The sequence below is a fragment of the Myotis daubentonii genome, chromosome 18 (assembly GCF_963259705.1).
Source record: "Myotis daubentonii chromosome 18, mMyoDau2.1, whole genome shotgun sequence".
Classification (NCBI taxonomy): Eukaryota; Metazoa; Chordata; class Mammalia; order Chiroptera; family Vespertilionidae; genus Myotis; species Myotis daubentonii.
Genome location: NC_081857.1, coordinates 31124670 through 31152482, shown reverse-complemented (window position 1 = coordinate 31152482; position 27813 = coordinate 31124670). Strand labels below are relative to the sequence as shown.

General features: G+C 42.6%; 1 protein-coding gene across 3 annotated transcripts in view; it reads right to left on the bottom strand.

Moving 5' to 3' along the window:
* Nucleotides 1-805: 805 nt before the first annotated feature.
* GABPB2 (GA binding protein transcription factor subunit beta 2) overlaps nucleotides 806-27813 on the bottom strand; it is a 28669-nt gene continuing 1661 nt past the window's right edge. The window contains exons 2-10 of one of the 3 annotated variants that reach the window (XM_059673801.1): nucleotides 26473-26694; nucleotides 23470-23609; nucleotides 19733-19900; nucleotides 19016-19210; nucleotides 16305-16443; nucleotides 11286-11402; nucleotides 9262-9447; nucleotides 6033-6166; nucleotides 806-5913 (exon numbers count right to left, since the gene is read on the bottom strand). In XM_059673801.1, coding sequence (XP_059529784.1) covers nucleotides 5614-5913; nucleotides 6033-6166; nucleotides 9262-9447; nucleotides 11286-11402; nucleotides 16305-16443; nucleotides 19016-19210; nucleotides 19733-19900; nucleotides 23470-23577 — 1347 coding nt within the window. In that variant the 5' untranslated portion in view covers nucleotides 23578-23609; nucleotides 26473-26694 and the 3' untranslated portion in view covers nucleotides 806-5613. The remainder of the gene's footprint in view (nucleotides 5914-6032; nucleotides 6167-9261; nucleotides 9448-11285; nucleotides 11403-16304; nucleotides 16444-19015; nucleotides 19211-19732; nucleotides 19901-23469; nucleotides 23610-26472; nucleotides 26695-27813) is intronic. The other 2 variants (XM_059673802.1, XM_059673803.1) reach the window with 2 other exon arrangements.

Genomic DNA, 27813 nt, shown 5'->3' with positions numbered 1-27813 from the left:
ATCGATGAGAGAGAAACATCAATCGGCTGCCTCCTGCATGCCCCCTAGTGGGGATCAAGCCTGAAACCCAGGCATGTGCCCTGACTGGGAATCATACCAGTGACCTTTTGGTGCATGGGACAATGCTCACTCCACTGTGACACACTGGCCAGGGCCCATTCTTCATCTTTAATACCACGTTTTTCCTGTACTTTCCTAAGTTTAGATACACAAATACCATTGTGTTACAGCTGCTTGCAGTATTCAGTAGAGTAACATCCTGTATACGTTTGTAACCCAGGAACAGTAGCTATACCATACAGCTTAAGTGTGCAGTGGGCAATACAATCTAGGTTTGTATAAGTACTTTATGATCACACAACAACAAAATTGCCTAAAGATGTGTGTGTGTATATATACATATATATATATACATATATACACACATATATATATATATATTTTTTAATATATTTTATTGATTTTTTACAGAGAGGAAGGGAGAGGGATAGAGAGCTAGAAACGTTGATGAGAGAGAAACATCTATCAGCTGCCTCCTGCACACCCCCTACTGGGGATGTGCCCGCAACCAAGGTACATGCCCTTGACCGGAATCGAACCTGGGACCCTTTAGTCCGCAGGCCGCCGCTCTATCCACTGAGCCAAACCAGTCAGGGCAAGATGTATATATTTTTAAAAGACGTTATTTTTCAGAACATATCCCCATTGTTATGTGGCACATGACTATTCTGATATTTATCTGTGATCAGGGAGAAGATACAGTTTTTGCCCAGGAGATGTAAAGAATTTCAATGACACCCTGAAATGGTTTAAGACTTTGATATTTTATTAAGAAACATCTTTATTTTAAATGACAGTACAAAAGTTGCATATATAATATAGATCTGTATAGGTGTATATACACACAAATGTTCACTCACCCCTACATACATATACACAAACTTCAAACTTGCTCATCAGAATCAAACCCTATTTTATTAAAATTCTAAATAAAAAAGAGAAGTATTTTTTTTTTCTGAAAACACACTGTACATAAAGCTGTCAGACAACCTGAAGAATGGAGGACATTTTAAAAAGTATCTAGGCACCCTACCCACAGTCTTCCTCTCCTCTCCCTCCCAATACCCTACTCCCACACCCCCATCCTCTGCCCCAACACAAATGGCCTTGACAGGTCAGTATACAGGGCAAAGCCAGAGAAGGGAGCTGCTATCATTATTGATAGAACAAGATGCCTGAAACCAACTAGGAAGCACAGTATTATAGAGTATGACCTAAATTCTCAGAAACAAACCACTTCAGAATAAACAGAAAATATGTAGTAGGGATAGAGAGGAGTGTAAAGAGGAAAGACAAGGCCCATAGATTAGAAATGACTAATTAAGTTCTAGTTCCTGGGAAAGACTCAATGAGATAAGAACAATGGGGTCACAGAAACAGAAGTAAGACGGGAAAGGGGAGGAGACAGAGAGATAGGGAATCACAATTTCCTGCCATTAATGAACCAAATTGCTAGGAATGTCACCCACCCTCTAATCCTAGAGAGGCTCAAAAAAAGAAAATAAAAGGCAGCACCAGAGGCTCAAAGCTACTTAATTCAAATTCATATTCTTCTTCTTCTGGCGCGGGGGTATAGCTCAGTGGTAGAGCATTTGACTGCAAATTCATATTCTTCTTGCTCAATATATTGGCATAGGAAATAAGAGTACTAGCTCAGAAGGGGAAAATATTCATCACATAAAATGGACATAGATAAGAGCCTAGAACAGCATAGGGGTGGTCTTGACATGCATTCCATTCTTAAGCTCCTTTTCTGGCCACACAGAGATGTCTGCACAAGCAGTAGGGAGGTGTAAGAGACGGAACAAGTGCCAGTCAAAACAGCTGCCAGAGGAGTGGAGAGGAGGCTTGCTTTGTGGAAGGGCAGCCCCACCTCTACCTCAACACTGCTCTGAATCTGTTAGCTTACCCGGGGTCATCACACCATACGCTAATCAAATCTCTGTAAAGCCAGGTCCTGGTTCTCCCTGGGGCCTCACTCCTTGGGTTTCTCATTACTACCTGTTAGAGCACAACTCTCAGAGAAGAGCCCAAACAATGATTTTTCTTCCTCAAGCTCTTTAGTGGTTACAAAAGAAACCCTCTCTCATGCATTTAATGAAATAAAATATTTCCAGGTTATACCCAGGTACTTGAGAGTTGAACCTCAAATAAAGAGAAAAGTGAGAAAACACATATACATTTATAAACATACACACTAATATACACCCAGCAAAGGGGCATTAAAAATGCCCTGGTCATGCCCTGCTGGCATAGCTCAGCTGGTGGAGTGTTGTTCTGTGCACCAAAAAGTTGCTGGTTTGGTTCTGGGTCAGGGCACATGCCTGGGTTGTGGGTTTGATTCCTGATTGGGGAAGCATATAGAAGGCAGGCAATCAATCTCTCTCTCTTTCTCTCTCCCCCCCCCACACACCCCCTTTCTCTCTCCTTCTTCTCTCTAAGCATATTTTAGGGTGAGGATTGGAAAAAAAGCCCTGGCAGGAGACCAACCAATGTTTCTCTCTCTCTTCCTTCCTCTCTCTCTATAAAAATCAATTAAATATATATGTATACATACATACACACACACACACACACACACACACACACACACACACACACACACACATATACTCCTGGTCACACGATACCTAATTTCAACTGGAAAAGCCCTCTGGTGAGTTCTTTCTTTTTATCAGTATAAAGAAAGAAAGAAATGTTGTATGCCATATATTTCTAACATTATTGAGCGGACACACGGATTTTAATAACACAAGGGTAAGGCTGAAGAAAGGGGAAAGGCAAAGCCAAAAATAACCGAACACAGATCTGACAGAGAAAGACCATCCTTTAAGGCACTGAATTAAAAACATAGAAAACCTAAGGCCAAGTTTTCCAATATTTCAGTTAAAAGACCTCAACTCTGGCATTACAATGAAGAGATCCCACAGAGGTAGTGATAGGAAGAGAATGTACACACAGTAATTTTCCTGAAGTCAGGAACAAGAACAGCAACGATTTATTTTTTTCTCTACTTGAGGGGTAGGCTTAAGATCAAAATGCAAAGGTCCTATATTAATATTGATATTATTAAAGCAGCTTTATTTTAAAGCAGGCAATCATCCTAGGCTCCAGGTTCCTTCTATTCAAGTACCAACTCTGAACCACTTGACTGTTATTTGATTCTCTGTAATCCAACCTTGCCAAGGATCCTGACTTACCATTCTCTCTACAGCAATACAACTGGAGATCAAATCTTATTTCCCTTCTCTGGGATGTTAAAAGCTCTATTCCAAGTAAATAAAAACAAATACCTCTTTGCTACCCACCCCTTTCCCGGTATTTCCCTTCTCTCTCTCCCTATCCCAACCCAATCTCAAAGACCCCATCATAAAAAATGACTTGGGCTGTATTCAGTATTGTTTGTGTGTAGGAATGACAGCCTCCTATAGAAAGATAAGAACAGATAAACAGCTCCCCACTGCCAATCAGAAGCTGCCTAGAGAATGAGGTGGCTGGACCTGGATATCTTCTGCAGTGTTCACCTCCACCCCATAACAGGGCAGAAAAAAAGAAATTAAAGTCAACATATACATTAAGAACAAAAACAAAACACATCTAAAATGACACTTGATGCATCTATAGTTAAGCTAAGGCTCTGAAATGGCACACAATAGCAGCTTATTGTTAGCACCTGGTTCACAAAAGGACAGAAAAAACACACACATCACAAATAGAAACGGACAATTTGACAGCAGATACCATAATTTTATCCTCACCCTTACCTAGCCTCCTCCACTGCATTTCTCCATCATCCCAACAGCCCAGAGTAATCTCTGGCCAGCTGGGAAATGCTTGGTACTCAAGTCCCTTGGGAAAACCAAGTTAAGGTGGCAAGTCATCAAGATTCATTTCAAAACTGACATTTTTGCCTGGAAGCCTCTAATAGCCAATTCTGTTTGTAAATTTGGTTTGGGGAGTTATGTTTTCAGTTTATTTTGAGCCCCAAATGATTTTTCACCTCTGGAAAATTGTGGCAAATTACTTCATTAATCAAGGTAAAGAGAACCAACCATATTAACTGTCAAGTTCTATTCCAAATTAAAAATGTATGTTTTCCCTATGATCACTAATAAAACCATATTCTAAACAGTCACTCAAATGTTTACTTGGCACATCTCCCTCAGGTTTCTTCTTGTCATTTACAACAAAGCAAGCAAGCAAGTCAAGAATGATGGGGGCCCAATTCCTCTGTAATGTAACCTCTCCACCACCTTTCTCTCTCCATCTACATTTACTTTCTTTTGAAAAATCTCCAAGCTGGCACTAAAGAATCCACTCAATGAAACACTTTATAAAAGTGTCTCGGCAAAGGGAGCAGGCATCGGGCGGGAAGGGAGTACGGCCGATGAAGCATCTCGCCAGAATCTTTGGTTCCCCGCTCTAGGCACCGACAGTTCCTACTCCCTGTGACGGCAGAGTGAGCAGCTCTAAGGCACAAAGCTTTCCATCAGGTCCTACCTTAAGGAAACAGGGCAATCTACTCATCCCAAATCAAATGGCAACAAAACAACACAACATCTTCAACATTCGTCTCTCTCCCCCTTCCTTTATTGCATAGAAGAGGATGTAAGTGCTACAGAAAGGCACATTTAGAAAACTCAACAAAATTTTATAAAGTTAAAGAATTGCTATTAAAGCTTGATATTACATAAATAAATGTTTGGAAGCAAGTTGTTCTAACAACAGACTATCATCCTGATTGCAATTTTGTAAAATCCAGCCGGAGCAAAGTTTGTATCTCAACACCAGGTTGTTTCATAACCCCAAGGAGCCTCTTTCTGGCCACTTTCCGGCATTGTGAAAGCACAGCCTGGAGGATTTTGGATTTATATACACTTTTTCACATAAACGACTTTTCTTTCCAGTTTTAAAAAATTATATTTCTGTTTCTTAAACCGGCAGCTGAGCTATGGACACACAATGGATGCAAATTTAGTCAGGCAATCACAGATTATTTTCAGTGAAATTAACTGAATAGTGGGAATCGCTTGCTCCTTTGGAAGTGGAATATATTCCTTTCTCTTCCCCAAAGCTTGCTCCTAACCTCCCTCCCAATTAGTTTTCTTCTGTAACAGACATAGTACATCATATATCTAAGGCAAATTTTCAGGTCACTTGATGGTGCAACTATTAAAGGATCTGGGTGGGTCCATATTAGGAATGTTATCTTAGAAAAATTTTTGACAGAAAGTAAAATCTTTTGATAAAAAGTCAGTTATTGCAACAACCAACCAACCTACAACATGCAGCATTCTTTTACCTCTACGCTTAAAGCAATGATGTAAGCTGGGAAATTTGGTCCTTATTTTTTTGGCCTCTCAAAAGAAGTGTTCCCTAAATTTGGCTTTGATTTTTCCAGTTGCATAGAGAGCCTTCCTGAGCCCAAGCATCATACCCTGCTACAGTTTTCTTCTTAAAGAAATCCTTAATTTTTAAACAAGGTTTGTCCTCTGTATTTTCTTTTAAAAAGAGAAAAAAAATGGACGTAGTACAAATTGTGGCCCTTGTACGTTAAGATGAAACAGTTTCTATGGAAACTCCATGATGAGGCTCTGTGGTCCCTCCTGCCCCAGTCACTTCCATCTCTCTCTCTTCCATCTCCCCCTCTGTGACCACTACAGCATCCACCTCAGCCACCTCTTCAACCATGGTGAAATCAACTCCATTGGGCTGTTGTCGGGCCATGGCCTCCAGCTTGAGGCGGTACTGTTCTGCCTCCTGCTCTTTCTTGAGGAGCTGGTGTCGGTATTCCTGGGCTCTTCGATTGGCCTCCTGGAGCTGCTGCTGTAGTAGCTCTCTTTCCGTGCCTTCCTGTCAAAGTAAACCACATCAGAACTCCTGGTCACAGTGTCCAGAGTGCACACAAAAGGTAAAAGTTCTGGCTTTTGATTCTTTCCCTTCTCTTCTCTCCACACTGCTAAAAACATTACCTTGTTCTCCTCCACACTGTCTGTCATCTCTTCTACCTTTGGCTTCTTAGTCAATGGCAACTTCTCGTCTTCTTCTTCCTCTTCTTCTTCAATTATAGTCTCCTCTGCAACCTGACCAGCAGGTACAGTTAGAACTACAAGCCAAAGGACACCAATTGAAGGTGATGAATACATTGTAAAACAAAGAGGTTTTGCTTGTTTCAAATTAGAAAATAAACTGAAATATATTCTCTGATATCTTATTTTTCATACACCTTTGGCTTTTAGAATCAGCAGGTAAATCATGGCCCTGCAGAGAGAAACAGAAAGGATTAGAGAGGCACTAAGAAGGTCGCTGGAAGGAAAAGATGGACAGGTTTGGAAGCCATGCGGGTAAGACCCAGGTCTGAGACTCTCATATAAAGATGTCAGGAGCTATGACCCATTAGCTTATGATTCTGTAGGAATAACTTGTCTAAAGAAGGCCTGATGTCTTCACAGAATTTTTTTTTTTTTGTGGTTAATCCTCATCTGAGGGTATTTTTTCCATTGATTTTTTAAAATATATATTTTTATTGATTTCAGAGAGGAAAGGAGAGGGAGAGAGAGATGGAAACATCAATGATGAGAGAGTATCATTGATCAGCTGCTTCTGGCCCGCCCCCTATGAGGATCGAGCCCACAACCTGGGCATGTGTCCTTGACCGGAATTGAACCTGGGACCCTTCAGTCCGCAGGCTGACCCTCTATATCCACTGAGCCAAACCAGCTAGGGCTTTTCCATTGATTTTTAGTGAGAATGGAAGGGAGGAGGAGAGACAGAAAGAGAGAGAAACATTAATATGAGAGAGACACATCAATTGGTTGCCTCCTGCACATGGCCCGACTGGGGCTGGAGATTGAGCCTGCAAATGAGGTACATGCCCTTGACCAGAATCAAACCTGGGACCCTTCAGTCCGCGGGCAGATGCTCCAATCCCTGAGCAACACTGACCAGGGCATCCCCATGACTATTTTCTAACTACCAATTTGTGTTTCTTAGTCCTTTCACCTCTTTCACCCAGTCCCCCAATCCTGCTCCCCTCTGGCTGGGGAGCACATTTGCCCTTTCTACTGAAGACTAAAGACTGCAATTCCCTGGCTAGAGCTGAAACACTGAAAAGCAGACTGGCACAGGAGCAGAGAGGCAGACTGGCGCAGAGTGGAGCAGATCAGAGATGCCTAGCTGAAGAGGGGGCTGGTCCTGGGGGCTGCCTCACACTGAGCTGCTCCAGAGCCGTGCTGTTTCACAGTTGGGCTGTATCACAACTGAGCTAGCCCACAGTTGTGCTGTTTTCACAGCCGTGCAGTATCACCACTGAGTTGTTTGCACTGAATAAAGTTTCCTTCTTCACTGCATCCCAAGTTGGGGATTCCTGTTGGCGATGAATTGGTTCCAACAACCATCATTTGACAGCATAATATTATAATGGTATCTCAGTGCAGTATTTATTTGCATTTGTTATACAAATGAAGTAGGCTGAACATATTTCCATATTTTTAAGAACCATCAGTATTTTCTTTCTGTGACCTACTGGTTCGTATTATTTGCTCTTTCTACCAGATTACGGTTTTTACTTACAAATTTTATTATATACTAGGGGCCCAGTGCACGAAATTCGTGCACTGGGTGTGTGTGTGTGGGGGGGGGGAGTGTCCCTCAGCCCAGCCTGCCCCCTCTCACATACTGGGAGCCCTCAGGCGTTGACCCCCGTCACCCTCCAATCGCAGGATCGGCCCCTTGCCCAGGCCTGACGCCTCTGACAGAGGCGTCAGGCCTGGGCAGGGGACCCTCATTTCCCCCCATCACTGGTTCTGCCCCCAGCCCAGGCCTGATGCCTCGGCCAGAGGCGTAGACCCCCATCACCCTCCGATCGCCTGATCGGCCCCTTGCCCAGGCCTGACGCCTCCGCCAGAGGTGTCAGTCTTGGACAGGGGACCCCCATCTCCCCCTGATCACTGGCTCTGGCCCCCGCCCAGGCCTGAGGCCTCTGGCCCAGGAATCATGCCTGGGCAGGGGACCCCCATCTCCCTCTGATCGCTTGCTCCACCCCCCGCCCAAACTTGACGCCTCTGACTCAGGCTTCAGGCCTGGGCAAGGGGACCATCATATCCCCCCAATCCCCGGCTCAGCCCCCCGCCCAGGCCTGACGCCTCGGCCAGAGGAGTTGACCCTCATCACCCTCCGATCACCAATCACCGGATCGGCCCCTTGACCAGGCCTGAGGCCTCCGGCAGAGGTGTCAGGCCTGGGCAGGGGACCCCTAGCTCCCCGCGGTTGCAGGCTCCGCCCCTGCCCAGGCCTAACGCCTCTGGCTGAGGCGTCCGGCCCGGGCAGCGGGGACCCGCAGCTGCAGCGGCCCCGCGATCGTGGGCTTCGCTTTAGGCCCAGGCAAGGGACCCCTAGCTCCCGGGACTGCCAGCTTCGACCGTGCCCAGCTCCCATCGCTGGCTCCACCCCTACTTCCTGCTATCACTGGCCAGGGCGGAAAAGGCACCTGATTCTCCTATCATGGCTGGGGGGCAGGGCAAAGGCGGCCCTGGGGCCGCCTTTGCCCTGCCCCCCAGCTCTTAGCTCCCCCCTGGGTTTCCGATCACTGTCAGTGGCAGGGGGCTTCTTCCTGCTTTCCCTTTCGCTTCCCTGCATTGTGCCTACATATGCAAATTAACCGCCATCTTGTTGGCAGTTAACTGCCAATCTTAGTTGGCAGTTAATTTGCATATAGCCCTGATTAGCCAATGAAAAGGGTATCGTCGTACGCCAATTACCATTTTTCTCGTTTATTAGATAGGATTAGAGAAATTCGCTTTGCCAGCCTGGTTTCTGTTTCTTTTCTGGAGCTTCTTTGCCCCATCTAGCATCTGGCATTCTCCCATTCCTACTACTTGCCTTAATACTTCATTTTTAGAGGAGAATTGAGTGTCTAAAATACCTTTCTTTTTTTAATCCTCACCTGAGAATATTTTTTTCATTGATTTCTAGAGAGTGGAAGAGAGAGGGAAAGAGAGAGAAATATCAATGTTAGAAAAACACATTGATTGGTTGCCTCCTGCATGAGCCCTGACCAGGGTCCAGGCAAGGGAGGAGCCTGCAACCAAGGTATGTGCCCTTGACTGGAATCAAACCACAGACTGACACTCTATCCACTGAGCCAAACTGACTGGGGCTAAAGTATCTTTTCATAAACAACTGTCTAATGGGATAACTCACCTTGCTGTCCATCTTGCACAGTTACAATAAATGGCTGGCCAATGCCTCCAGTAGGAATTGCAGTTTGGATATTACCCAGAGGCACTCCGTCGGTCACTATGGTGATCACCCTCTGGCCTCCACTCCCCACCACTTGCTGGATTGATGAGTCAACAGAATTTCCTTCTATGATTTCCTCTGAATTAGCTAAAGACGACAAAAGTAAATTTAAGGTTTTAGCTCTTTAGAAAATCTAAGTATAGCAATTTCAGCCTCCTTGAAATTGGTAATATTGAGTATAGGAAAACTAGAAAACACACACATTAGATTTAGCAGTACACAAAAACAAGCTCTGACAATGCTAAGTCAGAGGAGAAAAGAAATATAGAATGCATTAAATATATTCTCTAAAATGTCTTCATTGAGATGTTAATAGCATTCACTAAGATGGGTTCTATGTACTAATATATTCTCAAAATTCTGGTTTAAATATGCTTAGAGTTTTTTGTTTGTTTTGTGGGAAGTATCAGAGACCCCAACAAGCTAATGAGCACTAGGATTCTCCAATATGGGATAAGATATGCTAAGTTTCCCCAACATGTTTGATCTTAAAACTTTTTTTCCCCCAGGAAGCATCTTGAAAGTCTAACTCTATAAAGCTTAGAAAAGTAACTATAAATTAGAGTAAATCTATTTCTAGAAGGAAATAGAGACATTTAGTAGTGAATTAACAATATGTTAAGTAGTCAGAGCGTTTAAGAAGTCTGACAGACAAAAATGATAAGTGGCTTCTTCTATCTGACAGATCAATAATACTAATAGCAACTAACACTGACTACTCTCTATGTACCAGAACCTTTCTAGGAAGTTTACATGTATTACGTTGAGTCAAGATTTTCAGTTGCTTAGTCAATGTCCTCAATAACTATTAGGGGAAACAGCTCCTGCCACGATGGCATTCTTCCATCTAAAGAATCACAAGCAGAACTTTGCACTAAGTGGGGTATGAACTCTCCATAGGAGACATATTCATGTAATTCAATGGAAATAGAGCATTCATACCACTCAGAAACAAGAGCAGTTAAATGTTAATAGATGAAAGACTGTGATGGATAATCTAATCTAACCAGCATGCTAGAAACAAGGAAACTGAGACCTGAAAAGGGGATTTATTCAAGATCAAAGAAAACAAGCACAAATTTCATATATTGTTCTCCTTCTGCCATGGTGCTCACCCATACACATCTGAGGAGAGATCTTTTTGATTGCTGCCAGTTGGAAAAACAGGATTGGAAGAATGTTCTCACTACCCAAATGTCAATGGCAGAAAGAAATCAGAACAAACTGCTTTCATTTTGGATGGAGCACTCTGTGTAGAGGGTTCCAGAAAGACTCCCAAATGACTATTTAGCCATACCTATAACTGTCTGCCTCTACCTACATGAAGCTCTCAGCCTTTTCCCAATAGACCACTATCTCTAACTAACTGACTTGAAACCTTTTTGTTTTAAATACCAGAAGGGCACTAGGTAGCATGGATTTGCCCAATTCCGCTGGAAATGCCAAAACAGCATCTCCAGGGGAAGAAAACCCAAGCCAACCTGCAATCAGAGATGTGACAGTGACAGAGGTAGCTTCCCATGCACATTGATGCTTTAATATAATACAAGATACCCAGGCTGCTATTTTGAATCATTCTATGATAGCATCAGTCACAATATAACATAGAGTATTTCCAGAAATTCTGCTTATATAAGACTAAGATATTTCAATCTGAAACAACTGGAGTCAGAGAAAACAAACTTCAAACTGCAAAAAAATAAATAAAAAAAATCATCCAAGGAATAACTTAGTCATTCTCTGATAATATCCAGCTGTCTGATTATAGCACTTAGTGATTTTTCTTTCTGATGCTCCATGACTACATCCTTTCTCCTAGTTGTCTCTAACCATAAGTCTTTAATATTTCACGCAAAAGAAATCTGCTGGAGATTTAAGAACAAAAGAAAAAATGGTGATTCAACCAGCAGCTATCCCTTACCTACCTGTGGCTCTGTGTGAGTTGGAGAGGGGAGCTGATGCCTCAGCAAGAGCTGCAAGGGTGGCCAGCACTGAGGTGGTAGAATTTGAGAAGTGTACTGTTGAGGAGGCATGGGGGTCACCTATTTCAGTAAAAAAGGCAAATGAGGTCCAGCAAAGAGAATAAAATTGAGATGAACTAAAATGACTGAGATGCCTTATTAAATCAAAACCTCAGCTTTTTGCTTGGTCTGTGTGGCTCAGTGGTTCAGTGTTGATCTGTGAACCAGGAGATCATGGTTTGATTCTGGGTCAGGGCACATGCCTGCGTTGTGGGCTTGATTCCCAGTAGGGGCTGTGCAGGAGGCAGCCAATTGATGATGTTTTTCTCTCACTGATGCTTCTATCTCTCTATCCCTCTCCCTTCCTCTCTCTCTAAAAATCAATAAAAACATAATTAAAAAAAGAAGCAGCATTAAAGCCCTATCCAGTTTGGCTCAGTGGATAGAGCATTGAAATATAGACTGAAGGGCTCCAGGTTCGATTCCAGTCAAAGGCACATACCTCAGTTGTAGGCTGAATCCCTGGCCCTGGTCGGGACTTGTGTGGGAGGCAGCCAATCAATGTGTCTCTCTCACATGTATATTTCTCTGTGCCTCTCCCCCTTCCTTCCACTCTCTCTAAAAATCATTGGAAAAATATCCTTGGGTGAGGAGTAACAAAAACAAACAAACAAAACAGAAGCATTAAAAAAACAACACCAGTTATTTGTAAAATATTTAAAAATACTTGAAACTCCTATATAAAACTCTTTATAATAAATCTTCCCACAGAGTAAAGAATCTTCTTCTGATATGATTATTCTAGGTAATCTAACATATTTATAAATTTTAGAAGAATTTCCTTTAAAAGGTAGATTACTTATATACTTCTCATGGCTGCAAACTATCTTAAAGCTTCTGGATGAAGACTGTGGGAGTGGAGCTAAAGGTAGAGATAGTGATGATATCTCTAAAATACTCAGGGAACCAAATGGTCTGAGCAGAACACAGTGCTTGACCTCCAGAAAGGAGCCTGTCTATTTAATTACTTCTTGCAGAGCAAGATCCAGCCTTTTCCCTATTTTTTCTGCTTGGTTCATGCTTTTCTCATCACTCAGCCTATCGTAACAAATGCTGGCGGAAGAACTAACAAATGGTCTGGCTGGTGAGGCTTGGTGATTGAATGTCAACTGATGAACTCAGTGGGGGGCGTGCAGGAGACAGTTGATGATGATTCTCTCTCATCATTGATGTTTCTCTCTCTATCCCCTTCTCTGATATATATACACAACTGATCAAAACAAAAAACTAACAAATGAGCTCTAGCAGGTTTGGCTCAGTGGATAGAGCGTCGGCCTGCGGACTGAAGGGTCCAGGGTTCGATTCTGATCAAGGGCATGCCTGGGTTGCACTCCAACCCCAGTAGGGGGCGTGCAGGCAGCAGCCAATCAGTGGTTCTCTCTCATCATTGATGTTTCTCTCTCTCCCTCCCCCTTCCTCTCTGAAATCAATTAAAAATATACATATGTACATATATAAAAAAATAACAAATAAAAAAATAAGGTACAAGTGATTTTTAAATATATGTACATTCATGGAAGTTGGACTATATGTGATAGTAAGTCACTAGCAATCAAAAAACAAGGCCACAATTAACACACACACACGTGTGGATGCAAATACACACACACACACTGGCCACCCAACTACAGAATAGCTGTATAGAACTGTTTCATGAGAAAAGCATTATATATGATTATTCCAACCTTAGGGTACACTCTCTCCTTACGAAAAAAAGTCCTCACCCAAGGATATGTGTTTTTTATTGATCTTTAGGGAGAGAGGGAGAAACATGGATGTGAGAGAGAAACATCAATAGTCTGCCTCCTGTACCGGTGATAGAACCACAACCTAGGTATGTATCCTGACCGGGAATCAAACCTGTAACCTTTTGGTGTGTGGGAAGACGCTCCAACTAACTGAGCCACCAGGCCAGGGTGGTAGTCTACCTTTAATTCAATAAAAATGAATACTTGTGAAAAATCAGGTTTAGTGTTCTGACACACAGTTGAAATTGAAAAGAAATAATGCAAATGACCTCTTTAGACTTATCTCAGGCAGTTCTAGGAAAATAGTTTATTGTTTAATAATGTTAATTGTTTCCTTTTCCTCAATATAAGACACAACGTCAAATAAAGTAAAATGTGCACAGATACTGTTGTTTTTGGAAGAGAAATGGCATCATCAGTGCCAATTCTTGTTACCTATTCAAAATGTGACATATAAATAAACTCTTCAGACCAGGATTTAGGGGAGTGTGCTATGGTAGGCTAGACAATCTCAGTAAGTTAGTGAAAACTAGATCCAGAAAAACTAAGTAATTTGCCCAAGGTCATGCAGCTAGTAAATATCAGAGCCCTGATTAAAATCTAATTCATTAGATTCTGAGCTAGTACTCTTTATGAACCAATTTAAAGCTATTTATATTTGACTTTGGAGTACATCTTATGATTCTACAGAAACAGGAAATTCCTCTTCATAACTCTGTTTTGCCATGATTAATGTTTAAATTAGTCTGCCCTCCTAAATCACTGCACTCATGATGACTCATAACTTTAAAATTGAAAGCAAACTTTGTAATCTGGATTTTTTAAAAATATATTTTTATGGAGTTCAGAGAGGAAGGAAGAGGGAGAGATAGAAACATCAATGATGAGAGAGAATCATTGATCGGCTGCCTCCTGCACACCCCCACTGGGGATCTAGCCTGCAACCTGGGCATGTGCCCTGACCAGAAATTGAACAGTGATCTCCAGTTGGGCTGTCATCTGGATTTTGGTATCAAAAACATCTATCAGTATAATATTCCTAGGACTCTATCAGTTAATTCTTAAAAATATTACTGGATGAAAAAGAACATAGTACTTGTTGATGGGAAATAAGTCCACCTACCGTTCAGGTAAAGAAAATCCTTAAACCCAGGTGAATAACACAACCTGAATATGTCTAATAACTTTTATCTGTACTGATAAAGCATCAAGTAGGCCAGTCCCCTAAAGGGGAGAGCTAGCTAGAACTGCTTCATGGTTAAGATGACATCAGAGAGATCAGCTTTATTATGCGATAGTTTAGCAATTTCGATTTGCAATTGTCACCGTATGGAAGAGAGAATGAAGAGCAGTTTGTCAAAAGCAACACAATAAACCTGATATAAGCCTATGGGAGTCAAGTCTAAGAATCTCTATCCGAGTGTCTTCAATTTTGCTTATCATTCCAAATCAGGGTCTGGAGAATTTCAGTAGTTAAAGATCAACTCTAGCTCTTTACACACGTTTGTGAACATGTAACATTATTAGCTTCTAAAGACTTTTGGATTATAAAAGCACTTGTTCTAATCAGTGTGGCCTTAACCACTACAAATCCAAAAGGCTATGAATGTTCTGATTACATGTATATGTATATTTAAACTAAATATTTTTAATCACTTAGTAGCTGAAAGCAAGGTGATATTAAATAAGTTGATGAGCTATAAAATGAAGGTCACTACTGCCCCCTTGTGGGCAGGACACAGTCAATCTTTACTGAGAAGTTAATTTCCACTAGCTCCTGGTATTACTGAAGCCCTGCTATAAAATGGATACTGGCAGGCCAGCGTGGCTCAATGGTTGAGCCACGACCTATGAACTAGGAGGTCATGGTTTGATTCTCCATCAAGCCATGTGCCCTGGTTTCAGGCTCGATCCCCAGTGTAGGGCATGCAGGAGGCAATCAATGATTCTCTCATCATTGATATTTCTCTCTCCCTCTCCCTTCCTCTTAAATCAGTAATTTAAAAAATAAAATAGCTCTAGCCAGTTTGGCTCAGTGGATAGTGTCGACCTGTGGACTGAAGGGTCCCAGGTTCAATTCCAGTCAAGGGCACATGCCCGGGTTGCGGGCTCGATCCCCAGTGGGGAGTGTGCAGGAGGCAGCCAATCAATAACTCTCTCTCATCACTGATGTTTCCCTCTCTCCCTCTTCCTTCTTCTCTGAAATTAATAAAAATATATTTTAAAATTAAAGTAAAATAAAAAATGGATCCTGAAATACAAAATATCAGTCTCACAACCTCATAAAGTGGATATTATTATATCTCAATGTTATATGTAAAGAAGGCTTAGATAAGTAGTTTTCTTACAGTAAAGCATCTAGTTAATTAATAAATCAATATCTGAATGCAGATCTGAATGCACAATTCTATATTTATTGTATATATGCTCTACTTTACCATCCTGCCTCTCAGTAATAACACTTCATTCAACATCTCTCTTTGATATTAAACTTAAGTAGGAATACAATTGCTTATTTTTAAATGAAAGTCAGAAACGGAAAAAAGACAAGAGTCAGCTGGAAAACTTATTTAAATGAGGACACAAGTGCCTTTGTTGTCAAACAAATATTTGTGAAGAGATACTGAAAACAAGGCCAGTTTTCTTCCTTTTTAGATAGATGTTTTTGTTAAAAATATACAGATTTCAAAAGGTCAACACCAAATGTTTTGTTATTTTGTTGTTATATATGTTCTCAAGAACAAATCAAGACTCTCATACTTTATTCAAATAATCACATGTACCTCTTTTATATCAGCATTCCAACAACCACTTATGTTTCTTCTGCTTTATTTGTTCATGTTTTGGATTATGAATATTTTAACTATCTTCCTTAGTAGTACTATAATGAAGTACCCCTATTATTTTCATTTTGGGGGTTAGGTATAACCCTTCAACAGATTGTGTAGAATATTTTACTTTTAACACAATAAACACTCAGGTATAACCCCTATGTATGACCTCCCCTTCCCCCAGAAAGAATACATACATTAGCTTTAAAATTAATTATAAATCCTTTATTTTGGGAAGATTTTAATAAAAGTGTGGGTATCAGAGAGGCTATTCATCTCATAGGAAAAGCTGGGGTTCTGTTCATTTTAAGTCTAAAATAAATGCCATGTTATCAGAATATTACCTGAGGTTGTCTTGGTGTTGGCTGAAGAAACAAGGCTAGCGAGGTTGACAACTTCTCCTGCCGTGAAGATAAACGGGGCAGCCACAGTCACAGGGTTGGCTCTTTCGGGATTAGCATTCACCTGATTCTGCATTGCTTCCTATGAAACAAGGTGGGTATTTTAAAATCAGAACACTTATTAACCTTAGTTACACAGTTGCTGAAGGGCCAATCCTCACCCCCAATGCTCTATCAAGCAGAACTAGTTCTAGCACACAATGTCCCAGGGAGCTCAGAGTTCTCATTAAGACCACTGTTTATTTCTTGTTTTCTGACAAGGAAAACAGAAATGTTAGGTTGCTTTCTCAAGCTTATATCTACTTTAGAAAACAAGGTGTATTATGTGTAAAACCTTCTACACAATTCACTTAACCTCTCTGGATCTTGTATTTTTATTTGAAAATAAGGGGGGTGGGGTGGCCTAAAAAGTAATTTCCAGCACTAATATTCTATGATCAATTATCTACAAGTCAATGTGCTAGCAGGAGATCCCTGCAGAGAATCTATGGAGAAGAATATTCTCCAGAGTTTTGTCCAACAACTTGTTCCATTCTGCCCTGGAGAATTCCTCAGAGAATATATAACAAGCAAATAAATGAGTGCCAGATTTTAAAGTCTAGTTTCATATGCTGCATTTTTGTTTCCAGGAATGTCTGCACAATTTCAGTGAAAAGAAACTTATCTTTATTTTATTCTTTTTTTACTTTCAGAAGCAGTTTTGTGTTTTTTTTTTACAAACATGTTCACTACTTAAAAAGTCCCAATTATGAAAGGTCTCTAAATAAGGAATTGAAAGCTGAAGAGCATAAGCAGTTTACAGGGAACCATCTGTAAGAAACAACAAACAAACAAGCCACTGAAAATGCAGCAGAAATGTCTATCTATGTTTTCATATATAATTATCCCCTTGACTAAGAGCTTCAGCTTAAAGCAGATTATCAATTCTCTGGTCACTGTTAAATTCCTTCTTGAATATGCCCCTTCTTCCATCCTCCACTATCATTCCTGAACTCAAGCCCTCTTGGCTCTTGCCTGGCCAAACGAAAGTCACTATATGGTTCTTTAGCATTAAATCTTCTCGCCAATCTCGCCACACTCCAAATAATTATCTTTTTTTTAAGATGGTTGGTGTAGTTCAGTTGCTTGGAGTATGATCTTGTGCACCAGAGGTAATGGGTTCGATTCCTGGTCAGGGCACATATATAGGTTGTGGTTTGATCCCCAGTCAGAGTGCATATGGGAGGCAACTGGTCAATATTTCTCTTTCTCTCTCCCACCCCCCTCACTCAAAAAAAAAAATTAATATCAATCCTATATTCTAAAAATTCTATTGGATCCCCATTACCAAAATAGTCCAAACTCCTTTGTATGCCCTATAACACCCCTTACATTGAGAACCCACCTCCCAAACTCTCAAGCTTTAGCTCCCAAACTCCACTTCCCTTGACCAGTCTGTAGTCACAGAACTACTTACTCTTTCCTGAATATTCCATGTCATTTCACACCTCTATGTCTTTAATTTGCTCTTTTTCTAGCCTAGAATATCAATTTTCTCACTTCTCTGCCCACTTGTCCCTCAAAACTTAGTTCAGATTCTACATCCACTTTAACTCTTGCTTTAAGCATCATTAACACTCCCTATTCTGTGCTCCTGTAATAGCTGGTAGAGCCCTAGCCGCTTGGCTCAGTGGATAGAGCGTAAGCCGGCCTGCAGACTGAAGGGTCCCAGGTTCAATTCCGGTCAAGGGCACAAGCCTGGGTTGTGGGCTCGGTCCAACGTGCAGGAGGCAGCCAACCAATGGTTCCCTCTCATCATTGATGTTTCTATCTCTCTCTTCCTCTCTGAAATCAATAAAAATATATTTTAAAAAGTAGTTGGTAGATATCTGTTTATCACCAGAGTATTGTAATGCTTTATTACTTGTCTGACCTTCATCATGCTAAACACTCCAAGGGCAGAGCCATGTCCTCTTAATCTTTATATTCCTAATCCTGTTATTTCCTGATATACAAGTGCTGGTTTAAGAAATTAATGGGTAGAACCACACAGGTAACTTTTTTTTTACCCTCATCCAAGGACATGCTTAGAGAGAGGAAAAGAGAGAGGGAGCGGGAGAGAGAGAAAATCATCAATGTAAGGGAGGAACATCGATCAGTTGCCTTCCGTACATGACCTGACTGGGGATTGAACCCACAACCCAGGCATGTGTCCTTGACTGGGAATCAAACAGGCAACTTTTTGGTGCGTGGGCAACGCTCAACCAACTGAGCCACTCTGGCCGGGCAGCTAACTTTTCATTCTGAGATAACCTGATGGGCTTCAGAGCTATGTACTGTCTCACATCCGTTGATGTACATTTAGAAAACATAAAGAGGCTTTTAATATAGTCCCAAGTCAAGTTTAACGAGAAAGAAAAATTTTCATGGAGAAAAACAATCATTCTAAAGCCAAGTAAATCTAGTTTTTGTATTGGCCGCCAACACTGTTATTCAATCTCCATAAATAATTCAATGCTTTATAGAATATATATATTTAAATATACTGATGACACTGAATCACATATTAGAAGTACTTCTTTGATACAATAGGGAAAATTCTGTTTTGATTCAGCTCCCATAACAAATCCTTAACTTCATTCAAGTATACTCTGGGGATTAAAAACAAAATAGACCTGGAGGATGACCAGGATCTCAGCATTGTTCTTCTCCAGAGCTATGTCAAAGGCAGATTTATCAAACTTGCTGAAAGCATGGACATCAGCTCCATATTTGATAAGCAGCTCTACAACATCTCGATGGTGGTATTCTGTGGCCCAATGCAAGGCTGTCATCTTCAGCATATCCTTGGCATTCACATCTGCACCATTCTGTCATAGAAAAGTAATGTTTCACTGGTTACAACAGCACACGTGCAAGATCCCATCACCAATACAGAGACTTTCCATAGGTTACACATATTCAAATTTAGGTCACCTTTAAGAAATATCAAAAGGAAAAACATTTCTCAAAGTATCCTGATGCTGACAGACATACTGCCTTCCATGAGTGGGTCTTCTAAGGACATCACTGGGAAATTATAATAGAAAGGAAAGGAAAAGGAAAAGAACAGATTTTTGCTGCATTTATTAACAGAGCCGAGTGTCTGAAAAAAACAGGCATAAGTGCAGAGAACACCTGCAGAAAGGGAATGAAGAAAAACCAACAAAGTCTGTTTCAAAAGATTAGAATATAAAATTCTCATAGTCATTATTACTCTTGAAAGAGAGACAATTCAATGCTATAAACTGTCCTCAACTTGATCTTTCCCAACCTAGTTCCCTGCCACTAGTTTAAGAAAGGAAGGTAGGTGTCCTCTTTACCATACAGACCCGCCACTATTCTTGCTTTACCCTAACGAGCAGTTCCACGATGTGTGCATGTCCATCAGCTGCAGCCATGTGCAAGGGGGTCCTGTCCACTTTGGTTCGGGCATCCCTGCTAACGCCTGCTCGAAGGAGCACTTCTGCTGTGGAATAATGACCATACTGGGCTGCAAGGTGGAGGGGTGATGTTCCAAGCTGTGGGAAAATAATACTCATTGAATATCAGCTGCGTGCAGACTCCTAAATCATTACTGGAGAGACACAAATGAACAAGAGGTAAGTTTTATGGTTCCTGCCCATGGAAAGAGAGTATCTGGTGGGGTAGACAGGACTGAATAAATGAATTAAAAAGTTAATATACTAATAGAGGAATAAACATACTATCAATTAAATAAGCGCTAAATAGAATGGATTTAAGTCAGATGGATTTATCATGTAAGATTCCCTAAAGGACATGATTTTAAACAGGGCTTAGAAGATAAAATAAATGGACAGACAAGAGGATTCTGAGTCAGGGGTAAAGGTTCAAAACAATTTCTAGGCAAAGGGCAGAGACTAGAAAGTTGCATGTAGAACTTGGAGTGCTAATTTAATTGCTTGTAACAGAAGTTTGTTACCACAGTAAAGCAAGGCAAAAAGACTGATGAGATTAAGAGGCAATAAAAATTTAGCAGCTAAGCCCGGCCAGCGAGGCTCAGCAGTTGAGCGTAGATCTATTAACTAAGTGGTCATGGTTTGATTCCTGGTCAGAGCACATTCCTGGGTTTTGAGTTCAATTCCCAGTGTTGGGCATACAGGAGGCAGCAAATCGATGATTCACTCATTGATGTTTCTTTCTATTTTTTTATATGTTTTTATTGATTTCAGAGAGGAAGGGAAAGGGAGAGAGAGCTAGAAACATCAATGATGAGAGAGAATCATTGACCGGCTGCTGCCTGCACACCCCCTACTGGGGATCGAGCCTGCAACCTGGGCATGTGCCCTTGACTGGAATCAAACCTGGACCCTTCAGTCCGCAGGCCTATGCTCTATCCATTAAGCCAAACCAGCTAGGGCTCATCACTGATGTTTCTCTCTCTCCCTCTCCCTTCCTCTCTGAAGTCAATAAAATATATTTTTTAAAAATTTAGCAATCAAGCCCGTCTGGGCGTGGCTCAGTGGTTGAGCATCAACCTATGAACCAAGAAGTCACTGGTTTGATTCCCGGTCAGGGCACATGCCTGGGTTTAGACCTCGATCCCCAGTGGGGGGATTGCAGGAGGCAGCCGATCAACGATTCGCTCTCATCATGGATGTTTCTATCTCTCTCTTCTCCTTCCTTCCTCTCTGAAATCAATAAAATACATATTTTAAAAAGTTTTAGCGCCAAAACCGGTTTGGCTCAGTGGATAGAGCGTCCGCCTGCGGACTGAATGGTCTCAGGTTCGATTCCGGTCAAGGGCGTGTACCTGGGTTGTGGGCACATCCCCAGTGGGAGATGTACAGGAGGCAGCTGATCGATGTTTCTAACTCTCTATCTCTCTCTGTTCCTCTCTGTAAAAAATAAATAAAATATATTTTTAAAAAAAGTTTTAGCAATAAACAAGTCTATATCATCTCAAAGGAAATCTTGTAAGAGTTACCAGCATCCACTTTGGCCAGAAACCTATTCCTGTCTTTGCTTTATGCTGGCTTATTTAAAGCCTACTTCACTTATACTTTGCTTTTCATATATTCAGCCTCTGCCTGATTGGATTTAATTCACATTGCTCTTTTCAGGCCTATTTATAAAAATGCTAATCTCATGGGTTTCCTTTCTTCCTTTCAGTGAAGTGCTAAGAACCTGCTGTCCTCAGTCCTGGGCAGTGTGGCTCAGTTGGTTAGAGCATCTTCCTGTGTACTGCAGGGTCGTGTGCTCAGGGCACCTGAGGAGGGCAACCAATCAATGTTTCTCTCTCACATCGCTGACACTCCTCTCTCTCTCTCTCTCTCTCATCAATAAAGAAACAATACTAGGGTGAGGATTAAGAAAGAAAGAAAAAAAAAGAACCTGCTGGCCTCTCAAGTTACAAATTAACCACTCCAGAAAAGAGGACACTCACCCATTGTATTGTTAAAATTAGGCAATGTTTACAAAATCTATGGATGCTAAGGAAGCCCATGTTATAATCTGGACCCGGATCTTCTAAACTTCTGCTCTCCAAGCTGGCTGTCTAGGATCATAAAGTTACATCTTCCTTTTTTATTTATTTATTTGATTTTAGAGAGAAAGGGAGAGGGAGAGAGAAATGGAAACATCAACGATGAGAGAGAATCACTGATCAGCAGTCTCCTGTACCGTTCCCCCCACCCCCCGTCCCTGGCTGTGAGGATCGAGCCTGCAACCCAGGCATGTGCTCTGAAAAGGAATCGAACTGTGACCTCCTGGCTCATAGGTTGACGCTCAACCACTGAACCACACCGACTGGGCTAGACTATTTCTTATTAATCAGGACATTTTAGAGAAAAGGAAATAAATAGTTTATTAGTTTAGAAAGGTACTTTTATTATACTGATTTTGTTTAATTTCTAGCTAATTACAGAAGCCTATAACCCAAGTACACTACAGGGAGAATTAAACTTTTGGAAAATACTCTGAAAAGCATTATAGAAAACCACAAGTATATAATACCTTTACAATTACCATATATACATCCATAGGAGACACTTTAAATTTGGAAAACTAAAAGAAAATGAAAACCACATATTTAGCCCTGACCGGTTTGGCTCAGTGGATAGGGCATTGGCCTGTAGACTGAAGGGTCCCGGGTTCGATTCCAGTCAAGGGCATGTGTCTTGGTTGCGGGCATATCCCCAGTGGGGGGTGTGCAGGAGGCAGCTGATCGATGTTTCTTTCTCATCGATGTTTCTAACTCTCTATCCCTCTCCCTTCCTCCCTGTAAAATATCAATAAAATATATTAAAAAAAAAAAAAAAGAAAACCACATATTTAGATGAGAGAAAGAAAATAAAACTTTGTGAGGAGAATGAGGCAGAAAGTGAATTAAAAAAAAAAAATCAATAAAGTCTTTTTAGCCTTTAAGAAAAAGATTGGTGTCCTGGCCGGGTAGCTCAGTTGGTTAGAGCATCATTCTGATATGCCAAGGTTTCTGGTTCTATCCCATCAGGGGACATACAAGAATCAACCAATGGCCCTAACTCAGCCTTGGGCAAACTACGGCCCGCGGGCCGGATCTGGCCCATTTGAAATGAATAAAACTAAAAAAAAAGACCGTACCCTTTTATGTAATGATGTTTACTTTGAATTTATATTAGTTCACACAAACACTCCATCCATGCTTTTGTTCCGGCCCTCCGGACCAGTTTAAGAACCCATTGTGGCCCTCGAGTCAAAAAGTTTGCCCACCCCTGCCCTAACTGGTTTGGCTCAGTGGATAGAGCACTGACCTGCGGACTGAAGGGTCCCAGGTTCGATTCCCGTCAAGGGCATGTACCTTGGTTGCAGGCACATCCCCAGTAGGGAGTGTGCAGGAGGCAGCTGATCAATGTTTCTCTCTCATCCATGTTTCTAACTCTCTATCCCTCTCCCCTCCTCTCTGTAAAAAAATCAATAAAATATATATTTTTTAAAAAAGAAATCAACCAATGAATGTGTAAATAAGTGGAAAAACAAAGATGTTTCCCCATCCCCCTCTCAAATCAATAAATAAAAAATTTTTTAAAAAAAGGAAGAAAAGGAAAACGATTGGTAACAGCACACATTGGGAATAATCAAGAGAACTTACCCAGTCGGTGGTGAACGGGGCACCATTTGCCATCAATGTCCTCACTTCATCATCTTGGCCTTTTCTTGCTGCTTCTAGCAATCTCTTCCCCAAGTCCACCAAAGACATCTTTATGCATAGGAACAGAAGTTTTCAGGAAGCTGTAAATCAAACATAAGGAGAGCTGTCTGTAAAATGGTTTTAGAAGACTTCTTGTACTTTAATATACTTTTCAAGGTGACTTTCTGGTAGGGCGTTTCCTCATCATCTAACACAAACAATTAGATATTTGGAAAAATTTCAGGTCCCAAACAACATTTCCCTCACTTTCAATCTCCAGAATCTACACTAATAAAAGAGAAACATGGTAATTGGCGTATGACCGCTACCCTTTTCATTGGCTAATCAGCGAGATATGCAAATTAACTGTCAGCCAAGATGGCGGCTGGCAGCCAGGCAGCTTGAAACTAACATGAGGCTTGCTTGCCTCAGTGATGGAGGAAACCAACGTTCCCCGCCTGTGCTGCAGGCCTCTGAGCGGGCAGTTTAAGAAACTCTGTAACAAATACCACCAGGGCTTCAGCCAGCAGATTCGCAACATTGTAAGCAAAGGCCAGAAACCTACTTTCAGAAGCGGAGGCCTAAGAGCTGGAGCCAAGCCTCAAGCTAAAGCTGGCCCAGAATAAAAAAAAGAAAAAGAAAAAAAGGAGCAGTTGGGAGCTTCAGTCACCCCCAGCCTGAAAACAGCCCTCAGCCTCTCACCCAGACTGGCCAGGCACCCCAGTGGGGACCCTCACCCTGAATGGTGTGTGACCAGCTGCAAACAGCCATCATCCCCTCACCCAGGCTGGCCAGGCACCCCAGTGGGGACCCCCACCCTGATCCAGGACACCCTTCAGGGCAAACCAGCTGGCACCCAACCGTGCACCAGGCCTCTATTCTATATAGTAAAAGGGTAATAGGCCTCCCAGCACCGGGATCAGCGGAGCCATGAGGCCTCCCGGCACCGGGATCAGCGTGACAGGGGGCAGCGCCCAAACCCCCTGATCGCCCTGCGGCTCTGTGTGTGACAGGGGGCGGGGCCCCAACCTCCCTATCCACCCTGCTCTGTTCGTGACAGGTGAAGGCACCCCAACCTCCTGATCAGCCCTGCTCTGTGCCTGATAGGGGGGAGCTCCCCAACTCCCCCCCACCACGGGCCCTGCTCTGTGTGTGATGGGCTAGAGCCATAACCTCCCCATCGGCCCTGCCCTGAGTGTGAGAGTGGCGGCACCCCAATCCCCTGATCGGCCCTGCTCTATGGGTGATAGAGGGTGGTGCCCCAACCCCCTGATGGGCCCTGCTCTGTGTGTGACGGGGGCAGTGCCCCAACCCCCTGATTGGCCCTGCTCTGTGCGTGACGGGGTGGCGCCGCAACCTCCCCATCGACCCTGCCTTGAGTGTGACAGGGGACGGTGCCCCAACCCCCCAATCGGCCCTACCCTGAGCGTGACTGAGGGTGGCATCACAACCTCCCAATCTCCCTGCTCTGTGCATGACAGGGGACGGTGCCCCAACTCCCCAATCGGCCCTACTCTGAGCCCGATCAGGGGCTGCACCTAGGGATTGGGCCTGCCCTCTGCCACCCGGGAGCAGGCCTAAGCCAGCAGGTCGTTATCTCCCGAGGGGTCCCAGACTGGGAGAGGACACAGGCCGGGCTGAGGGCCCCCCCCCCCAGAGTGCACAAATTTTTGTGCACCGGGCCTCTAGTAATAATAATAATGATGATGATGATAATAAATGCAACACATCACATTATGACCTTTCTAGTTTAAGGGATCAATAAAACAGCATTTCATCCTTTTGAAATGACCATGGGTAGAAATATGTCACAGGAAAGAATGACAAATAGACAAGCCAAGGTATATGGCAGACACTTTTTAAAAAATGAACAGAGTGAACCTCCCACTTCAAAGCAAACAAATGACAGTATTTATTGCCAATTATCAATTATCATTTCAGCTTTCAAGCAAAAATTAGAATTTGGGGAAATATACCTCAACCATGAGTTGAAGTTTACTACAAACTTTTTGATGAAATTCATGGTGACACTAATGAGTGTGAATTTTTCAATATTGGGTAATAAAATGCATCAACACTTGGATAATCTGCATAATATGGTGAACCAATATTTTTCAAATGACCAATGCATGTTATAAAATCATACAGGGGTAGGAAGAGAGGGAAAAAGATGGCTGAGGAGTAAGTGGAAACTACATTCACTTCCTCCCAGGCCCAAATTGGAATTACAACAAAATTATAGAACAATCAACCTGAATAACCAATTGAAGACGAGCTGAGCAGAAGTCTTACAACCAAGGATTTATAGAAGCCACATCAAGGCTGGACCATGTGACAGAAGGGCCACAGGACGAGAGATGCCCAGTTCTCCGAGCTGATTGTTTAAAAGAGCTACTCAGAAGTGTGGCACCTACATTGGACTTTGCACGATTAAATATAAACCTTGCCCTGGCTGGTGCTGCCAAATGGTTTGAGCAACGGCCTGCACACTGGAGGGTTGCCAGTTCCAATTCCAGTCACGGGCATGTACCTGGGTTGCAGGTCTGATCCCCTCACCTGGCTGGGGCGCATGTGAGGCAACCAATTGATGTAACATTTCTCTCTCTCCCTCCCTACCCAATCCTTTCCACTCTCTCTTTAAAAAAAATATCCTCACTGCTCTGATGAGAATTTTTTTCTTATTCCCCCACCCCCAAATATATTTTTATTGATTTCAGAGAGGAAGGGAGAGGGAGGGAGAGACAGAAACATCAATGATGAGAATCATGGATCGGCTGCCTCCTGCACGCCCCCTACTGGGGATCTAGCCCCCAACCTGGGCATGTGCCCTTGACCGGAATGTAACTGAGACCCTTCAGTCTGCAAGCCAGCGCTCTATCCACTGAGCCAAACCACCTAGGGCTAACATGTATTTTTAAAATAAAGCATTTTGGGGGGACTAAGTGCCATTCTCCCAGTACCCACCAGATAAAAGATGTAATCTAAGAGCCCTGTCCTGTGTGGTTCAGTTGGCTGGGCGTCGTCCAGTGTCCTGGGAGGTTGCCAGTTCAAGGGCACATGCCCGGATTGTGGGCTCCATCCCTGTGGGGGTTGTGCAGGAGGCAGCCAGCTGATTGATGTCACGCTCTCACATCAACGTCATCGATGTTTCTCTCTCACTCTCCCTTCCTCTTTCTCTAAAAATCACTGTTAAAAAAAAAAGAAAGAAAAAAGATGTAAGGGAAAACATTCTCCCTTTACTGTATTTATCTCCACTTTCCCTACATACAAAGCGAAGAGACAAAATTTGATCTAACTTGACTCTCAGGACTTTGAAGATGAATACAACACCCACATCCCCTCCCAAACACACACACACACACACACACACACACACACGAGCTTTCAATAACCGTGTTTTAATAATGAAGTGCTTGAGCTCTTGACAACAAAGTACTCTATTATTAGCCAGTAATTAGAGACTAATTACGTTGGTTGATAGAAGAAATCGGGTGGGGATGATCTTTGTTGGCGTACGTACAGCTCTGAGCACACAGACAGCTAACTGCAGGGAGAACTGGCACTGAGGAAACCATGGTCTGACCTTCTTTTTTTTTTTTTTTTTTTTTTTTTTTTTTTAATATATATATTTTATTGATTATTTTACAGAGAAGAAGGGAGAGGGATAGAGAGTTAGAAACATCGATGAGAGAGAAACATCGACCAGCTGCCTCCTGCACACTCCCCACTGGGGATGTGCCCGCAACCAAGGTACATGCCCTTGACCGGAATCGAACCTGGGACCCTTCAGTCCGCAGGCCGACGCTCTATCCACTGAGCCAAACAGGTCAGGGCTGGTCTGACCTTCTTGATTTTCCCTTTTTCTATCCCACGTGTCCCCACTGAGCCGCCAGCTGTACAAACGACTGTGCAACGGGAGGCTGAGGCTCAGCTGGTCACAGCCTCCCCCCAGGCACCCAGGCTGCAGGCTGGTCCCCAGGGCACATACAAGCCGCAAGCGGTGAACGCATAAGGAAGTGGAACGACAAAATGATGTTTCTCTCCCTTCCTTCCTTCCTTTCTCTCTCTCTCTCTTTTTAAAAATATATTTTATTGATTTTTTGCAGAGAGGAAGGGAGAGGGATAGAGAGTTAGAAATATCGATGAGAGAGAAACATCGATCAGCTGCCTCCTGCACGCCCCCTACTGGGGATGTGCCCGCAACCCAGGTACATGCCCTTGACCGGAATCGAACTTGGGACCCTTCTGTCCGCAGACTGACGCTCTGTCCACTGAGCCAAACCGGCCAGGGCCCTTTCTCTCTCT